This window comes from Nicotiana tabacum, chromosome 20 (genome assembly GCF_000715075.1).
Source record: "Nicotiana tabacum cultivar K326 chromosome 20, ASM71507v2, whole genome shotgun sequence".
In the NCBI taxonomy this organism is placed as follows: Eukaryota; Viridiplantae; Streptophyta; class Magnoliopsida; order Solanales; family Solanaceae; genus Nicotiana; species Nicotiana tabacum.
The window spans coordinates 54,059,629-54,079,124 of NC_134099.1; the positions used below are offsets into that span (position 1 = coordinate 54,059,629).

The following is a 19,496-nucleotide window of genomic DNA, read 5'->3' on the forward strand; positions in this document are numbered from 1 at the left end:
CGAATTTTGATCTTTGTGATATTAGCTAATAGTCCCGGAGGAAGAGGAAAGGATAGGCCATCCAAGTTCCAATTGCAACCATCGGAGATATCTCTAATTTTTGTCATAGTATCCCTAGTGGAGGATGGGCCTATCACACTTTTTCTTAGGTTACCAAATTTAGGGATCCAATTTGTTTCTCATACGTTAAGATTGGAGTAAAGGTGGGGGACCATATTATACCCTTAGAGCAAATTTCCCAACCTTTGCAAATACTTTTCCAAATGAAAGAACACCTATTCATTATGGTACTAGTACAATAGTATGAAATGATAAGCTTGGCCTAAGGGATTGTGGCATATGTAAGAAGTCTCCAACTTATGCTAGCTAAGGTGCACAGATGTTTATTCAAAGCATTATGGATACCTAAGCCACCATTAGGTTTAGGCTGGCAAAGGGTAGACCAGTTGACTAGGTGAATTTTCCATTTTTCTATTGAGCTACCCCATATAAAGTCTTTTTGGACTTTGTCAATGTTTTTTATTGTTTGCTTGGGAAGAAGGGTGTATTGCATGTAGTGGTTGAGTATGGAATTTAGGCATGATGTTGCAAGGGTTTTTATTCCTGTCAGGCTAAAGAACTTCATTTTCCAGGAGACAAGTTTGGTTCTCATCTTGTCGATTAGGAATTGATAGTCCCTAGGCTTTAGACTATGGTTTAAGATAGAAAAACCTAGGTAGGTGCAAAAATTAGTACTTTTTTTGATACCTAACATAGTGGTAATATCTCTAATGAGAGTACGATTACAATTTTGGGAGAAGAGTATTTTTGAATTTGTAATATTGATACATTAACCTGATAGGGAACAAAATTGGTAAAGGCCATATTTAATGGCTTAAAATGATTTATCATTTGCTTTAGCCATTAGGGTAAGATCGTCTGCAAATAATAAATGAGAGATTTTTGGGCATCTATTTTCTAAGGATATGGGATCCCAATTTTTAGTATCCACTTGGTGCTCTATGTATCTAGTGAGCATTTCCAAGCGAAGAATAAATATATAGGGAGAAATGGGGTCTCCTTACCTTATTCCCCTACTTGGCTCAAAATAATTTGCGACGGATCCGTTTACTAAAATTGCTATAGTACTAGTTGAGATGCAGCTCAGTAAAAATTTAGAAAATTTGGGTGGGAATTTAAAGTAGTTAAGAGTGTGACGAACAAAAGATTATTCTTAACGATCAAAGGCCTTTTCTATATCAATTATTAGAATCATGTGGACCTGCTTTCTTTTTAATTTATTAAATTTAGAAACTAGTTCCTGGATGATGATGGCATTATCAGACGCTCTTCTATTTTTCATGAAGCTAGCCTGATATAGACTGATCAATTGATAGAGGAATGGTTTAAGACGGTTTGCAAGGATCTTAGTAATTAGCTTGTAGATAGTATTGCATAAACCAATAGGCCTGAAGTTTTTAAAGTTGTTGGCATTGTGGATTTTAGGAATAAGGCAGAGAAAGGTTTTGTTAATTTCATAAGGGATTTCTTGGTTGTTGAAAATATCATGACAAAGGTTACAAACTGATTGACCTATGTGATTCCAATATTTTTGGAAGAAAAAAGGATGTAGATCATTTGGACCAGGAGATTTAAAGGGTTTGAACGAAAAAATAGATCTTTTAATTTCAGAGTCTAGAAGGGGGTATCTAGATTGCCTAGGTTGGTTTTATTACAATTAAAACGATGATTTAGAGGGTTAGCCCAGCTAGTTTGTGAGTGAGAAGTTGTAAAAGTAGATGTCAAATAATTATGAACAAGAGACATAATCATATTATCATCATTAATCCAATTACCAGAATCATCTTTGAAGAAATTAATTTTGTTTCTTATTTTCCTATTGGTGGCTGAGACATGGACGAATTTTGTATTTGTGTCTCCTTTATTTAGCCACAAGACTCTGGACCTTAGTTTCCAATAATCTTCCTCAATTTTTAGAATGTCATTGTATTCATTTTTAAGATCTAATTCTAAATTACGAAGGAAAGTACTGGTAGTATAACTATTGGAAGTTTGGATACTTTGGAGTCTAGATAGTAATTTCCTCTTCATTCCCATAATATTACCAAAGGTGTGTTTTTCCAGGGTATTAAATTTTCCACAAAGTTAAGGCTAGCTTTGAAGAAGTCACTACCATACCAATTATTTTTCACTATAATCTGGAATTTTGGATGTTTACACCAAAAAGTCTCTAGTCTAAAAGGTATTTTATGAAGAGACCTATTTTTAGGAATCAATTCTATAAGAATAGGGTTATGGTCAGAGTGAGTTCTAGGCAGGTGGATTATTGAGCTTTTAGGGAAGGGTTCAATCCACACTTCATTTTCAAAAACTTTATCTAATCTTTCCATTATACGGCCTTTTTTATTATGATTGTTGTTTGTCCAAGTGCATTTACTACTTTTAAAGTCTATATCAAGCAAGTTATACTTATTGATTTTTGACCATATGTACCTAGCTCTACTATCTTTAATAGGTTTACCACTGAATTTTTTACTAGCGGCTAGAATATCATTAAAGTTATCTCCTACTAGCCAAGGCCCTTTATAAGAGTTGCTAATATTTTCTAGATGCTCTCACATTATATTTCTATTGTAGACACAAGTACTAGAATATATAGACGTGAAAAGCCAAGGTTTACGTATAGGAAGTACCTCTATGGTTGCATGAATTTCCTGGTTCCTAAATACTGCATTTTGAACATTGATTACTTCATCATTCCACATCATAACCATGCCTCCTGAATGACCCTCCGAAGGAACTTCAATCATCTTTGTGAACCCAAAGTCATTAAGCAAGGCTGCATGGTTAACCATTATTGTTTCCAACAGCGTCACCATGTAGGGCCTATGAGTATCAATCATTTCCCTAAAATTTCTCCTGAAATTTTCATTGTTCTCTCCCCTTATATTCCAAATTATAAAATTTGTAGCATGGTTCATTGATAGATTAACTTCTAGATTTGCCCTCTCTCCATTCTCCCTTACCCCCTCCCCCCAAAGGACAGGGTTTCTTCTCATCGAAGGTACTAGAATCATCGCTTTGTGGCCCACTGTTGGATCATGTGGTGGACGGATGTCCATCGAGCACTTATATAGGGCTAACGGGCAGCTGAGCACATGCCTCTCCGTGAAGAGAATTTTTTTTATTCCATCTAGGTTTGAGAGTTCTAGGACTTGCCCTAAGTTCAAGTTTGGAGGGACATCGTCCTCCTCCATTTCTGCTTCTACTGGACCGATTATTGGGTCTGCTTGGTGATGTTGTGGAGATACTAGAGGGGGTACCAGTGGGTTTGGAATCTCCTGGTTCCCCTGGTTGATGTCCCAAGGAAGAAAGGTGGGATTGAGATGGGTGTACATCTCCGAGGGGAAAAAGAGAAGGTCCAAGGGAGCATTTTGAGGGTTTATGGGATTGAACTGGGGTGGCATGCTCCATTGCTCTCTCATTACCTGAGCCCTTTGAGGGTTTAATGATGGTGTCATTGGATGAATGATGTTGTTTAGCCAAACTTGGTTTAGATAGTGGTTCATGGCTAACCCCATTCCTTCCGTTATGAGTTATGCTAGATATTGGGTGTTGTGGAGGATTACTATTGCCTCTTGACCGTTGATTAGGACCGTGAAGGATATTGCATGGCCCATGAGGCCTAGCTCCATCCAACTGGTAGGATGATAGTCTTGCATTTGAGGGGGTTGGGCATAAATTATCTGAGGGTGTTCCTGAGGGTGAAGGGGTGGAATATTTTCCATGTTGAGAGGTCTGTGTAGGCGTAAAATTTGAATTAGACGGTTCCTCCTTTGTAGGGATGATGGAATCCTTGGCATTTTGGATAGGATAAGGAGTATTTAATGAACTAAGAGTCGGCGTGGGGATGATGTTAATGCTGGGGAGGGGCAAATTGGTGGAAGAATCAATGATTGAGCATTCTAGTTTTGTGGAAGACGGGTTGAAGTTGTAGACTAATAATTGTAACTTGTAATTTTATTTTATACGGCACCGAGAGTTGGGGTGGGAAAGATCCAATTTCTCTAACTTTAATAAAAAAAATTCAGGTTCAAAGCCTAAGGATAAAAAAAATTCTGTAATAAAGAGTATTTCTTCGTTCAATGCACTTTATAAAGCGAGAATTCAGATTAATTGGCAACGAGTTTTGAAAGATAAATTTGACAAATGGTTATATAACTATGAATTTATTTTCACAAAAATCACAAAATTATATTTTATAACATGATAGTCACAAGACTATCACAAAACTTTCACCACCTAACACATAAAAGTCATCATTGTCAGAAATCCAATTTTTCGATTTAATAATTTTTTACTCCATAACTTTTTATTTTTTATTTTTAATCTAATAAAAACTGATCGAATTAAAAGAGGACCGACCCGACTCAAACCCATCTGCATAAATCAATCAATCAAACAATTAAAATGGTCAATACATTGGAAAGAAGATTTCAAAAGGTATTACTTCCGATTCGTTGATAACTAGTATTTCATCCGTCTTAATTTATGTAATGATGTTTGAATTTTGAGAGACAAATGAGTCTTTTCTCCAACAAAATTTTGTTAAGTATTTTTATATATTTTTAATTAATGGGATTACAAACCTTCATGGTGCTTTACATGTATCTATTAATTTTTATGGTGTTATACGTGTTGTATAGAATGTTGTTAAACAAGATGTTGTCGAAAGAGCTGTACATAGTCTTAAAATTTTGCAAGGTGCTACTGAAGTATTGAAAAAATGGGGCTAAAATAGTTAAAAGACATGTAAAAAAGTCAAGATCAAAGAAAAACTTGTTTAACTCTCGAAATTCAAATATCACCATATAAATTAGAAAGGAAGGAGTACTAATTATCGCTGCATCTGAAGTAAGATCTTGCATCTAAAGTAATGCCCTATATACATTCTTCCTAATTGAGTGACCTTTTAGTTGTTTGATTTATTGATATATGCAGATGGATTTTAGGTCGGGCCTGGACGGTCCTTTTTTAATTCTGTCAATATTTATTAGATTAAAAATAAAACTTAAAAATAAAACAACGACGACAATCTAGTGTATTCCCACAAACGGGGTTTGGGAGGATAGGATATACGCAGTCTTATCTCCGCCCAAACAGGCAGAGAGGCTATTTCCGGTAGACCCTCAACTAAAGAAAAAAGATGAAAGAAACACTGATAGCAAGTAATAACAGTACAGTATATATTAAAAACTGAGACTAAGATAGCAAAATAAAATATGAAAGAAGCACTAATAACAAGTAATACAATACAAGATATGTAGTAATAGCCATCTGAGGATAAAATAATGTCATACTAACACTAATACTACTGAACTAAGAAAGACAAAGGGAAACACTCGACTACCTACTATCCTTCTAGCCTAATTCTCAACTTTCACACTCTCCTATCAAGAGTCATGTCCTTGGTTAGCTCAAGTTGCATCATGTCCCGCCTGATCACCTCTCTCCAAGACTTCTTTGGCCTACCTCTACCCTTCCTCTGACCCCCCAAGGACAACTTCTCACACCTTCTGACTGGCATATATGTGCTTCTCCTTTTAACATGCCCAAACCATCGAAGCCTCGCCTCTCAGATCTTATCCTCAACTTGGGCTACTCCCATATTTACCCTAATAACTTCATTTTTAATTTTATCTAACCTAGTATGCCCACACATCCATCTCAACATCCTCATTTCAGCAGTTTTCATCTTCTAGACATGGAAGTTCTTAACTGGACAACACTCCATATAACATAGTCGGTCTAACTACTACTTTGTAGAACTTACCTTTAATTCTCAATGGCATATTCTTATCACACAAGACGCCGAAAGCGAGCATCCGTTTCATCCACGCTACTCCGATACGAGATGTGAAATCCTCGTCAATCTCCACATCACTCTGAGTTACAGACCACAAATACTTAAAACTCTCTTTCCTATGAATGACTTGAATATCAAGCCTCACATCAACGTTCGATTTCCTAGGAAACACCGTTGAACCTGCACTCCAAGTATTTTGTGTTGGTCTTACTCAACTTGAAACGTTTAGACTTAAGGGTATGTCTCAAGACCTCCAGTTTCTCGTTAACAATACCTAGCGGCTCATCAATCAAAACTATATCATCTACAAATAACATACGCCAGGGCACCTCCCCTTGAATGTGTCGCGACAATGCATCTGTTGCCAAGGAAAATAAATACGGGCTAAGTGTTGATCCTTAATGCAACCCCATCTGAACAGGAAAGTACTTCGAGTTTCCTCGTGTCGTCCTTACCGTATCTTAGCTCCCTCACACATGTCGTTGACCGGTCTAATATAGGCTACAAACACTCCTTTTGCCTCCAAACATCTCCAAAGGACCTCTCGCGGGATTTTATTGTAAGTTTTTTCTAGGTCATTGAACACTATATGCAAGTCCTTTACTGCTCCACCAATCTCCTCACAAGATGAATGCGCTTCCGTAATCGACCGTCCCGGCATGAAATTAAATTGGTTCGCGAAAATGGACACACTCCTTCTCATCCTCCCTTCTATTACGCTCTCCCAGACTTTCATCATATGGATTAGCAATTTTATACCCCTATAGTTGTTGCAGTTTTTGTAATCCCCCTTATTGCGTCTGAAATGTGGAGCAAAAAAATTTTTGCGTTGACATTTTCATTAGTTGTGACTTTTTGTGCTAGATGGTGAAAATTTTGTGATTTTTCTGTTAAAAAACATAATTATGTAACGTTGACAAACATCATAGTTATATGCCACTTGTGATTAAACCAAATAAACTTTATCTTGCACAACTTTCTACGGAGTTCTCTAAATTCTTATATCTTTTCTTTCTAAGCTATTCACTTGTCCACCCTACTCCAAAACATTTAAACAAAAAAAATGAAAAAAAAGTAGGAAATAAAGGCTTCTGCTATTGATATTGTTGGATTTCTGGAGTGGTTGAACCATGACCATAAAGTGATCTAGTTTTGGATGCAGGTGGGACATTTTATGGAGTTGATCATATCTCTCGTGACACTGATAGGGAGTTACACCAAGATAGAAAAAGACTAAAGATATTTGAATTAAAGATGAAAGTTGCATTACATTTATTCTATATAGACTATAGCCATCTTTGCTTTAATTACTACTATAGTGCAATCCCATCACTTTTTCTTATCCTTTAATTTTACCCACAACCAAATATTTATCATCATGAATCATGTTGCGTTCCCTTTCTCCAACGTTCTTATATTTATTTAAAGCCATATATACCCTATTGCCAAAAATAACTTCTTACTAGAGTTTCCATTTTGCTACCCATCCAAGATCAAATAAGTCCAAAATCAGGTCATAAAAAATTGATCCTTTTTTTTTTTTACTATAAAAGTTTGCAATTTTAATTTATTGAGTAAACATTTTATGATCTTTTAAAGAATCTTTGTACTATAGTTCAGAAGAGGAAATGGAAGCAGAAGCAACGCCAAACAAGGATATGAAGGTGGAGATTAATTCATCGCCGGAGACTCCGTCAGAAAATATATCGCCGACACTGGAGAATTTTCCGATGACGGGAGGATTAGCAAGGCAAGGAAGTATGACGAAGAACAGTTGTCTTTGCTCTCCAACGATCCATGCAGGTTTTTTTTTCTCTTAAAAGAATTCTATTGAATTGGGGGAAAATAAATTAAATTCAAATTTATTCTTTCGGAAATTTGAGCGAGTACCATATTAGACTATATGCTTTGATGGTAACGCAGGTTCATTCAGGTGCAGGCTTCATCGTGCTCCGACTTCTAATCCAAGTCTCCAGAGGACTAAAAATATTGAATCAAATCCTAAGGCTAATCCCAATGCTTATATAACTAGCTAGCAATGGTATTTCTATAGTTCTATCGGAGTCATACTAAGAAGTACTGGATTATCATAATACTAGTATTATTGTTGAATTTGTGGCCCAATTGTTTTTTTTTTTTTTTATGTATGTTTAATGTTGGTTGTATTTCTTATTTGTTGATCTGTTATTTGTGGTTTCACTCAGATATAGACACTGTAAAGATTCGAGTTCATAGAATTAATGAAATGGCTTGGAGTATGCATGTAAATGTAGAGAGCTTTTTCGTGTATTGAAGATATTAAGGGAAATTTATAGACAGTCTAATGCATGTTTTGGGCAGATAGATATTTTTGACATTTGATATAGAAAAGGATAAATATATCCTAATAATATGTCATTAGGGTTTAGTGTGATTCCATAAAATGAATGATATATATTATTACAAAAAGAACAAGAATTAGCTATGAATTCTGTTGTTACTAAATTGCCGGTAACTAACATGAATTTTTGATAATTCGTTACTAATTCGTAGTAAAAAGAATTAGCAACAAATATTTACCATTTACCGATCGAATTTGTCCATAGTTAATTTCTATCTTTTACGCATGAATGCGCGCATGACTAATTTCTTGGAGGGTTGAAATTGTATAGAAACATATTATACGGCCGTTGAATGTATAAATAGAGGGGTTAGCTAGGATCTGTGTCAATCTGTAAGAAAACTTATCTTTGTATAAATTATGGCGGTATTTGGATCATGTGTTTCAACTATTTTACTTGGTCTTCCATCCTCTACCTGTATAGGTGTGCAACTAAATTCGGTGAAATCATCTAAATTTCGGTCTTCCATGATCTTCTTTCCAACTTCATCGCTAGGTCATGTCCGCTCTTGAATATTACACAAATTTTATATTATATGAAAATTCAAAAAAATTATAATACGCAAAGTTGGTGTGTGTGAGTGGGGGCAGGAAAAATTGTTGTGGGGTTGAAAAATAGAGATGTCAATTGGGTGGCCCAGCTCAATTAGCCCACGCGAACTTTGGCATTCGAACCCAACCCTAATACACCACGAGCCCCACGGCCGGCCGACCTTTAAAAAAATATGTTCTCATACTTTTCTTATAAGAATACCAAAAAAATTACAGTAGCATTTACAAGTCAAAAAATATCTTTTTGGACAGTATGCTTCTCAAAAACTTAATAACTATTAAATTTTTTTCAATAGATTACGATAAAATACTAAAAAAAAGTGCAACATTTCATTCATTAAAGGTAAAAACTCAAAACACGATATATTTAAGAAAACTTCCATGACACTTAAGCATATCCAACACTGGCACACCATCTTTATCAAGCACATTCGAATTCGCATGTAATAAGATTGACTTAACATCTTTATTTTACATAAACATCTATATTTTTAATTAAATATTTTTTTATTATGCCCAAGGGGGAACCCAGCCCAGTCTCTATCAAGCCTCATAAGTTGCGGACTTACTTGAACCGAGCTAAAATTGTGTAATTTCTTTACACCAGACTTATTTATAAGGTAATCATAGATGGATTTATACTTTAAGCATTAAATAATAATTTAACAAAATAATAACTAACATACTGTAACATGTTAAAATGTACTAATAATGTAAAACAAATTACAACTTAAATCCATGTAAATATAGTAATTTCCAACTGCTAAAGAAAAAAGAAGAGAACAAAGAAGGGAATATAAAATAGTCTGCTCAATGGTCCAATTGTCCACCACAATGGAAAATCTTGAAAGCTAGCATGCAATCTTGTTATCTCAATGCAACCCTACATCACAATTACTAACAAGAATTAATTTAATTAGTGTAGCCTCAAGAAGGGGCAACTTTTGATTTTATGCTAAATTATTTGTACGATTTTGCAAAATCTGACATATCCTCTGGTCATTGCATTATATTTGCAGTTACAACATTTCGTGCAAACCCAAACAAAACACTATGAATATGTCTTTGTCAGCTAAATCAAACTCCCAAATAATGTGTCATGCTTGTTTGGCAATTACGTGGAGCAATAATAGTAACAAAATGTGAAATTCCCGAAACCCAATTGGACAGCCTTAATTCTCAAGCAATTTAACTTTATATGCATGTGGATACAAATAATTGACACACACCACATGATGCAAATAACCAAGATTACAAATGTCGAACACATAGATCTGTAAGATTAATACTGTAGCAGATTGTACCAAAAAACTAACATAATTATTACAATAAGAAAGAATCGTATCATCTTCTGCTATTAAATTGAGCCTTATTAGCTGTTAGTGCACAAATTACAAATGATAACGAAACAAAACAAACTTCACCTTATTGTCAGTAGAACAATTATATCAGGAAAAACGAATTAAATAAGATGACAGCAACTTGGATGGCTATTTCAACCTAATTAATACAACTTGGAAAAAATTTCAATAGAAAATTATAACACTGTATACTCCTTTTTCAAATTTAATGAAAATAACTATCTAAATTTCTTGAGTTGAGGCCCTAGAAAACTAAGGTAAGGGAAGAATTCGGGGATTGTATTATGATCTTATGAATTTAAAGATCTCAAAATTAAAAAATGAGTTTCGCTCCTCAACTTACTTTTTGTGAGCTTTTTCATAATAATCCCTTTTTTCTATAAGAAAATTTTGCTAAGTAAAAATCTAGGTGCCAAGATTCATGGAACAAACTCAAACTAGGTTTTTTATGGAAGACATGTTCACCAACTAATGCAAGGATTGAAATTTATCCAATCTTCCAATACTAGATACTACCAATTATATTAGTCCCAAAATTAATATCAGCTGTTTAATTCTTCCAATCTATCCAAGACTTGGTGGATATAGTTACTTGGTGTATGGAATTAGTCGAGTTGGGTGCAAGCTGGCCCGGACACCACCGTTATAAAAAAAAATTATATTAGTCCCAACATTTGGGATGCTTTCATTGCAGAAACTTCATATCTAACTTGTAGCTCATAAATTGATGGATTGTGTACATTAAAATCCATCAAAGTAAACCCTTTCTTTGAATTCCATCCAACCCATATTTTCCCTTCTAATTGTAACATTTTTGTACTTTTATTAGCTTAGGCTACAGTTTACAGCAATACTTAACATAGAGATTTCTCTATTTTCTAAAGACTACAAATTGTTCTCGCAAAACTAAAAATCATAAAAAAGGAAAAATAAATATTTTTGATGCCATAAAAATGATAACAGAGCATATGGAGTATATGTTATCAGTTCTTTTGACTAGCAGCTGATCTATTATTTGACCATAACTTACTGAACATTCTTTTAGGTCGATTTGGAATGACACATAATGCTTTAATCCTTGAAGATTTCCCAATTTGATCCAAATCATCATCATCATCATCTTCAGCTAGCTTCATTTTTAGAGTTGAAAGGTTGGAGTTTGGTGATTTTAGGGCTGAGGCAGTAGTCCACTGGTCATCAACTGGTGTCTTATTAAAAGTTGCTGAAGTCTTGGCTGTGTCCTCTAGAAGTGCCTTGATGTTGCTAGGCAATTCCGTTACATGGCCACCGGACATGGCTGCTCGAGCTTGCTCGAAAAATAGAACTTGAACAACTACCCTTAGTGGAAGTAATTCATTTTGTGCTGCATGCATACAAACTTCCATTGATAGTTTCTTGCAGTCCAACATTCTGCACAGCCTCTTTCTTTCACTCTTGTTCAGCTCCGGATGCCCCTGCATTTTCGTTAGCGTCTAAGTTCTATGCACTGGCATTTTTTGTTATAACAAGTATGTCTACACATGGATGTAACATTTTTGGTTACTTTAATTAAAATGAAAATCCCAACAGTAGATAGTGGTCTAGTTGAAGATGTTATGAGAAATTTTACCTTGAGATAGATGTCAATGGCTCTGTAAAGATCATCATGGTCAAGCCTAGCAAACTCTGGAATTGCTTCAGCAATGGAAATGAATTTTGACAATGGCAAATTTGAGTCACTGGAAATTTCTTGAAGATACCTATCCACAAGCTTAGCTACCTTGAGTTTTGAGCTATGTGATGCTGAAGAAGATCTTCTACTTTCTTGGAACTCAAGGTCAATATTCTCCGCGGACCGAGATCTTCTCCTCTCAAAATCTCCTTTCCTTCTTAGTGGACTTGTTGGGGGACTTTGTCCTTGCAACATGAACTGTTCTAATATGGTGATAACTATGTCCACATCATGAATTGTGTCACATGTGTGTGACAGACAAGGTATTAACAGATCATTGACAGTGGCATCTTCCAATTGAAGCCCAATCCTTCTTGCCAATTCCATCTTGGATGAAGAAGAAGCCTTCAATATGTTAGCTGCTTTAAGCAATTTCAACAAGAAACTACAAGAAACTGCCCCCCTTTCAGCTGGTAACAATGTTATAATTGACTCCAACAGCAGCCTGTATTTTCCAATCGAATCTGAGTCTTTCTGATCATATTCTAGCTGCTTCTTAGGATTTGCATATTTTGAAATGTTTGGTAGCCATCTTGATGCATAAATTCGCAATGCATCACCGATAACATTAGCAGCTACTTTCCCACCAGATTTGATAGCTATCATACTTCTCCAATAAAGGTCTATGCTTAATTCTGCTAACTCTTCAGCCCACCAACTTTTAGATGAAGTTTTATTATGCCTTCTGCTTTCTGATTCATTGCATGAAACATCATCTCTTCTTGAGTAGCTTCTTGATAAATTCACCTTTGATGGATGAGCTAAGACTTTTGAAGCAATGGCTTCAATACATCTGCTTGTAATTCCTAAGTCCTCAGACCATAAAGGAAAAGACTTGGTACTTTGCAATGTAACAATTGAGTCTTTCCAACCTGAAAGTATGCAAGAATTGAAGAATACATCAAGTTTGTAGATTAAGTTTCCTTTCTCTACATCCTCTGTCATCTGCAGGTATTCTGCAGCACAGCGCGCCGCAACAATGTTGTAGGCACTGAGGGTGATAGTGATACCATAGCAGAATTTTGCACATAGCTCAAATGCTTCAATTCCACCAGGAAAATCTGGTAGCTGCACAATTTGGTGCTGTGAGGTTTCTGGACTTTCAGAGCATAACTTCTGTAGCCTTGAGCACTTAGACAGCAGGGGAAACTGTTTCACAAATTCCATAACCAAATCAACAAATTAATGTTAGTTTAACAATTTTGTTCATTATTTCAACTTCAACTTGAAATAGAAAATTTGACGTTGAAAAAAGTGAAAAATGGTCTTCACTCGCAAAACTTCACTTCTTATTCATGTCCAGACACAATTTTAACCTCCAAATACTCTTGTTCAACTTCAAATACTCAACTCCAACCAAATATTGACCATGTGGGAGAAAAAAAGAAAGAAGAAAAAACAGAAAAGTTGGAGAATTTAACCTTGTGAAGCAAATATCTGCTACCCTTTACTTGGACTAAGAGATCACTAGTAACTTCAGAGTTAACTGACCTGCATCAAGAAAGAAGAATCTTGGTTTCTTTTGAATTCAAGAAAAACAAGAAGTGGAGAAAGAAAAGAGAAGTAAAATATGAAGTTACCTTACAGCCTCAGTAGTAATGAAAGTGTCAGGCCTAGATCCAAGTTTCATAAACTTCATGTTGTGAGGCTTTGTTAATTCTCCAAAAGACAAAGTATATTTAAACAATATGCAAAACCATGGCAGAGTCAGAGAGACAAAGCCATCTCTAAAATTGTTGAAAGCTTCACTTTTTTAGACACCACTACCTTGGAAAGTTCCTTCTCCAGCTGCTAGCAATAGATATTGTCGGAAAACAAAAAGAACCACCACTATGCCTTGTAAAATTTTTCTAAAAGTTTGGTAAATTACCCAACAAGACTGACATTTATTCAACTCCCAAATAGTTGTTCAGAAGAATGAAATGATAAATAATAGAGGAAAGGACATAAAACTAAAGGATTGCGTTAAAGTTTGTGGATTTGGTAGTATCTGGCTTGCACTAATACATACAATTTATATTAATGATGACCAAAATGACATGAACCAAGAAAATCAAGCACTCCCAAAATTCTTGTCCTTTCAGTCAAGTTTGCAGTTTGATTTAGACATGCAAATAGAAAGAATCAAAACTCATCAAGATCAAAGGACTATGGCAATACAAGTCAATTTAAAAAAAGAAAAAAGAAACGAAGGAAAAAGGTAGAGCCACAAAATTTATTCAACATTTAATAACGGATATTGGAAAAGAAAAATTTTAAAACTCAAAATTTTTAGTATTTTTTTTCTTTTCTTCCTCTACTCTTAATTTTACACGCACATATAAAGTGAAGCCTATTGTAAAGAAATAATAACAATCGCTTATTAACTAAAACTTTTGAGATTATCTTCATTTTAGCTTATTAATTCTATATGCCATGTAAGTATATTTACATTGCTAGTCTCGGGCCTGAATAAAGATGGAGTTCCTTTATGTTGGCCGTCAGTTTAAAATTAATTAATTTATGATGAATTCTTATATAACGAAATACATTTGGACCTGCTCGCTTATTACACTAAGACGGACTTAATAAAGTGATCTAAAATTATAACAATTCATACGATCGATCTTAATTGATTGTGATTGAAGTGTAATTGTTAATATTGTTGGTCGTTTTACCTTTGTTGATAGCCTTTCTTCTGTTCCAACAGCCAGCGTGCTAGCAATAACAGAGAGGCGACGCCCACGTGCTTATCTTGTGACATTTTTTCTCAGCAAAGTTTTCCTACATAATTTTATTATTTGTCAAATCGCTACAATCATACAAGTCATCCTACGCCACTCTTTTTGTAAACATCCAATAGTTACCTTTTCTAATTACACAGGATATATCAATTTATTCTTTTTTTTTCTTTTGTGAAAAAGATAAAGAATACAGGTAAAGTAATGGTATTACGAGGATAGAAGAAAAGTAAAAGTAAAGAATAGGATATGTGTATCACTTTCAAAGTTGGCTTTTAACAATTCTCATATAAGGGCCATAAGTGCATGATATATAAATGGGGACAAGAAAAGTTTGCCCTTGCTTTTCGATATATCAACAAAAGTAGACCATCAAGCTTTTATAGCAAGAGGGCCACGGCCATTAAATATAATTTGTTGAAACTTGTGTCTGAATTGAAAGAATTTTGTGTTCCTCAGATGAAAAAAGACAGTTTTTCATCGTAAAACAATGCGTTAAATTTGGCAGTTGAAAGTGTAGGTCAATTTTGTTTTCTGCCTTGGATTCTTCTTCGGAAATAATAGAACTATCTGATGAAAAAAATCAACCACAGTGATGGATCTGATTGAAAATTGTAGGAGTCCACTTGATTGATGAATCAACTTAGGAGAATTAAAATTGAATGGAATATTAGTATGTGGCCATGGCATCTACGTTTAGTTATCTCTTATCCATGCAAAAGAAAGTAAATTTTGTTGTTATTAAGTCCACATAGTGATGATAGCCATCATTTATGCTAAGTGCTAAGTTGACCTACGTATTCTTAGATGCAAATTTATAAATACTTTCTTTCAATTCTTTTCTCAACATTTTTAGTTCCATTTGTTAGAGTCTGCAATTTGTTGAATAGAATCGTCGATCATTCCATAGGGGGCTTCTTGAAAATCGCCAGAGACACGGACTGAAGTCATTGAATTATAATAATTGGAGTAATTGTTACGTATGACACACTATTGTTTATCTATATCTGATACTCCCTCCGGACCATAATAAGTGACCAATTTATTTTTTTCTTTTATTCCAAAATAAGTGTCCATTTATATAATAAAAAAAATTCAATTTGTTTTTTTCAAAATATTACCCTTATGTACGTATCCCTAAAAAGTCTTTTACTCCTCACATTAACTATGCTGCAACATTTAATTAAGGGTAGTTTAGTCACACTAACTATTTTTGTCTAGAATTTAGTATTTCTTTAATGGGTGTGTAATCTCGCCCAAACTCACACCACAATTATAAGTAGTGAGGCGGTCGAAGCAATAATAAAACCCAACACGAGTTAGGGTCGATTCCTCGGGGAGTTAGAAATGGGATTACGTATACACCTAGTGTAATTGAATGTTGTGCGTCAATTTGCACTTTCGCATTCTTGCTTGTTGTTTTTATTTATACTTTAACTATTGATTGCAAGAAATAAGCTAGAAGACAATATTTTTGGTTATGGTTGTTTTTCAAATGATAAAGGATCTAGGGTCGTGACTTCCACCTAGCTATGTGGCTACCTAACGAGTTGAAAACTATAGGGCAAATTTGATTAATCGGGATCGTAATATAGCAATCACACGCAATTTCTCACTCTATACCTCTCGGTAGTTTGAGTGATTTTGCTCAATTTGGCTTTCTCAAGTCCACATGGGTATTGCACAAATCAAGTGATATATGCTCAAGTCGGGTCTTACTATCTCTAGATTTGACCCTTTAATTGGGGCTATCAATTGCTTGAGTTCACCCCAATTCCTTGTTAGCCAAGTTTTCCTAGACTTAGTCTCTCTTTCTCAAGTAAAGACTAGGTCAAAAAGGCATGATCAATATTTGCAACCATTAATTCTAGAATTCAAGCATAAACAAGGCTAAATATCACTGACCCAATCACAAACAAGCCCTAAAATTAAAATACCCATTTAATATCCACACTAGGGTTGAGCCACAACCCTAACTAAAGATTTAGCTACTCATGAATAAAGAAATACAAGAAGAAATTAAGATAGAATGCATAATAATTGATTAAACAAAGAAAATCCAATATTTAGAAGTTAATCTAGTATAAAATTACTCAAAGAAGTAAAGAAAACGGATCAGGTGCACTTTTGCTAGCTAAACTTAACCTAAAAATGACAAAAAATTTTATATATACTAAGCTAAAAATATCTGACAAAATGCCCCGACGAAGGTTGTGCGGCCGCAATTCTGGTGCGGTCCGCACAATGGGTTTCTGCGGCCACACAATTATCGTGCGGTCTGTATTCTTGGGAATTTGGGCTTAGAACTTCAAGGCTTCTGCGGTCCGCATGAAAATGAGTGCGGTCGTACTTCTGATTATGTGATCGCACAAAAGTGATGCGGTCCGCACTCTCTGCTTTTGGACTTGAAACAGCTCTTTGATTCTTTAAATCTGCGGACCACATAATAATGACTGTGGCCGCACTTGACCTCCTGCGGACGCGCAATTTTCGTTCGGTCCGCATTCCTTTAGATGGCCCAAACACTACTCTCTAAATCTCCCATCTGCGGCCGCATTAGAATTGTGTGGTCCGCACTGCTGGCCTTTTTGTCCTGTTTTGGTTCGTGTTCACTTTTGGCTCCTTTATGAGTTGATTTTGACTTCTTTGGTTCGTTTTCCATTATTCCTGCAAGTAAGCACATTTCGTTAGTTTTCGGGAATACCTTTAAGTATTTTTGAGCGGAAACGCAAGTAAAAGAGAGCAAATAAGCGGTTAAAATCCCTACTTATCAGTGTGCCAAGTCAAATTGGTCACTTATTGTGGACCGAAGGGAGTATACTATATTAAAAGCACGAAATTTCTTAATGAAATATTGTTCGCCTTTTTACCCTTTAAAAATAAAATTCACACAGAACAAAATAGTCATTTTATTAATTTTCCAATATTTAGGATTTTGAAATCAACTAAAACTTTATTTATTATAATAAGAAATCTTAATATTTAGGACATTAAAATCAACTAAATTTGTCCTTTTAAACTTCAAAATCCTAATATTTAGGACCAAATATAAGAACTAATTCAAATTTCAACGTTTTAATATCTCACCACTGAGCATTAGATTTGGAGTCGACGACATTAAAGGCAAAAACGGAAGAACTACCACTACTTTTAAATTTAAAGAAAAGAACTACTATTATTGATTCTTCTATTAGTTTTTGGTCCAGTGCTATTGATTATTCTAAAAGTAAAGCTAGATAAGGAATTAGAGTTAAAATAAGCCAATATACGACTAATATAAGGGAATTAATTTCTACTCCCTCTGTCTCAAATTATTTATCATAATTTTTGAAAATAGATGTTTTAATTATTTATCATTTTAGAAGTTCAAGATAAAATTAATTATTTTTTTGTTTTATCCTTAGTAGTAATTATTTGTAACGATCCGACCGGTCGTTTTGGGAATTTACACTTCGCTCGATAGTTTGAGGGCATGAGTAGCTTCACATGATGTATTATAACTTATCTGAATCGTCGGTTTTGGTTTTCAGGTTATTCGAAATCGATTTGGAAGAGTGAATTTCATGGTTTAAGCTTTAAATTGGAAGAGTTGACCAAGTTTAACTTTTTAGTATTTGACCTCGGATTGGAGTTTTGATGGTTCCGTTAAGTCCGAATGGTGATTTTGGACTAGGGCCTATGTCCGGATTTGCATTTGGATGTTTTTAGAAGGTTTCAGCACAAATTGGCGAAAGTTGAAAATTTGAAGATTTGGAAAGTTCATAAGTTTGACCGGAAGTTGACTTTGATGATATCGGATTTGGATTGTTGTTTCAGGAATTGGAATAGCTTCATTATATCATTTGGGACTTGTGTGCAAAATTTGAGTTTATTCTAGGTTGATTTGATATGTTTTTGCGCGAGTTTTGGAAGTTGAAGGTTCAAAGTTCGTTTAAGTTCGAATTGACGTGTGATTCATTGTTTCGATATTGTTATCTGTTATTTGAGGCCTCGAGTAGGTCTGTGTTAGGTTATGGGACTTGTTGGTATGTTCAAACGGGGTCTTGAGGGGCTCGGGTAAGTTGCAAACTTGTTTCAGATCATTTTCCTTCATTTTTGACCTTGTTGGTTCCTGCTGGTGTCTGGTGCACCAAGTCTTCTTCGCGATCGCGAGTACCTGCCCGCCTTCGCGTAGTTTCTGCAAATTGGGCATCGCGTTCGCATAAGAGCCATCATGTTTGAATAGGGCTGAGCTGAGAGATGGAGTTGGAAGCTTCTTCTTTGCGTTCGCGTATGAGGGGGACGTGGTTGCAGAGTGTGGTCGCCTGTGTGCTTTGCGTTCGCATGGGAATGGTTGCGATCACTTAGTGTATTATTGGAGGCAATGTGGTTTGTTCTTCACATTAGCAGAGCCTTGTTCGTGATTGCATTGTGTATTTTCTGGGGCAGTGCTCTTCCTTCTTCGCGATCGCGAGGTTATTTCTGCGATCGCGGTTCATTAATTCGCCCAGTGGTTATAAAGTATTCTATTTCGAGGTTTTTAGCTATTTATGCTTTTTTGTAGCTAGGGAGCTTAGATTGGAGCGGTTTTTAGGTGATTTTTACCATGTGGATTGGGTAAGTATTCTCTACTCATTTTGATATTATATCACGAACCTATCTTTGTTTTTGACATTTGATCGAGGGTTTCAAAAGAGAAATTGGGTTTTTTTGGTCCAAAACTTCACAAAGCAAGTTTTCGAGTTTTGAACATCGGTTCGGAGTCAGATTTGAGTGAAACTAGTATGGTTGGACTTGAATTGAAAGGGTTGTCGGATTTTGTGAGTTTTGTCAAGTTCCGAGGTGTGGGTTCGGGTTGGACTTTTGGGTTGATTTTGCGCTTTTGATTATAGATTCGACCTTTATCGAGTGGGTTTGTTTCCTTAGG

The 19,496-nt window shown here is 35.2% G+C and overlaps 1 protein-coding gene and 1 long non-coding RNA gene across 2 annotated transcripts; one reads left to right on the top strand and one right to left on the bottom strand.

Annotated features, from left to right (window-relative positions):
• The first annotated feature begins 7,185 nt into the window (after positions 1-7,185).
• On the top strand, positions 7,186-8,134 carry LOC107787917 (uncharacterized). Its single transcript, XR_001648508.2, has 3 exons — positions 7,186-7,379; positions 7,482-7,669; positions 7,790-8,134. It is a non-coding gene; the product is annotated as an uncharacterized LOC107787917 (long non-coding RNA).
• Positions 8,135-10,949: 2,815 nt separating this feature from the next.
• Positions 10,950-14,295, bottom strand: LOC107787925 (BTB/POZ domain-containing protein At1g67900). Its single transcript, XM_016609544.2, has 4 exons — positions 13,451-14,295; positions 13,292-13,361; positions 11,769-13,019; positions 10,950-11,613 (listed from the first exon to the last, which is right to left on the bottom strand). The coding sequence occupies exons 1-4, from the start codon at positions 13,507-13,509 to the stop codon at positions 11,143-11,145; spliced, it is 1,851 nt and encodes a 616-aa protein (XP_016465030.1). The 5' UTR covers positions 13,510-14,295; the 3' UTR covers positions 10,950-11,142.
• Between the last annotated feature and the right edge of the window lie 5,201 nt (positions 14,296-19,496).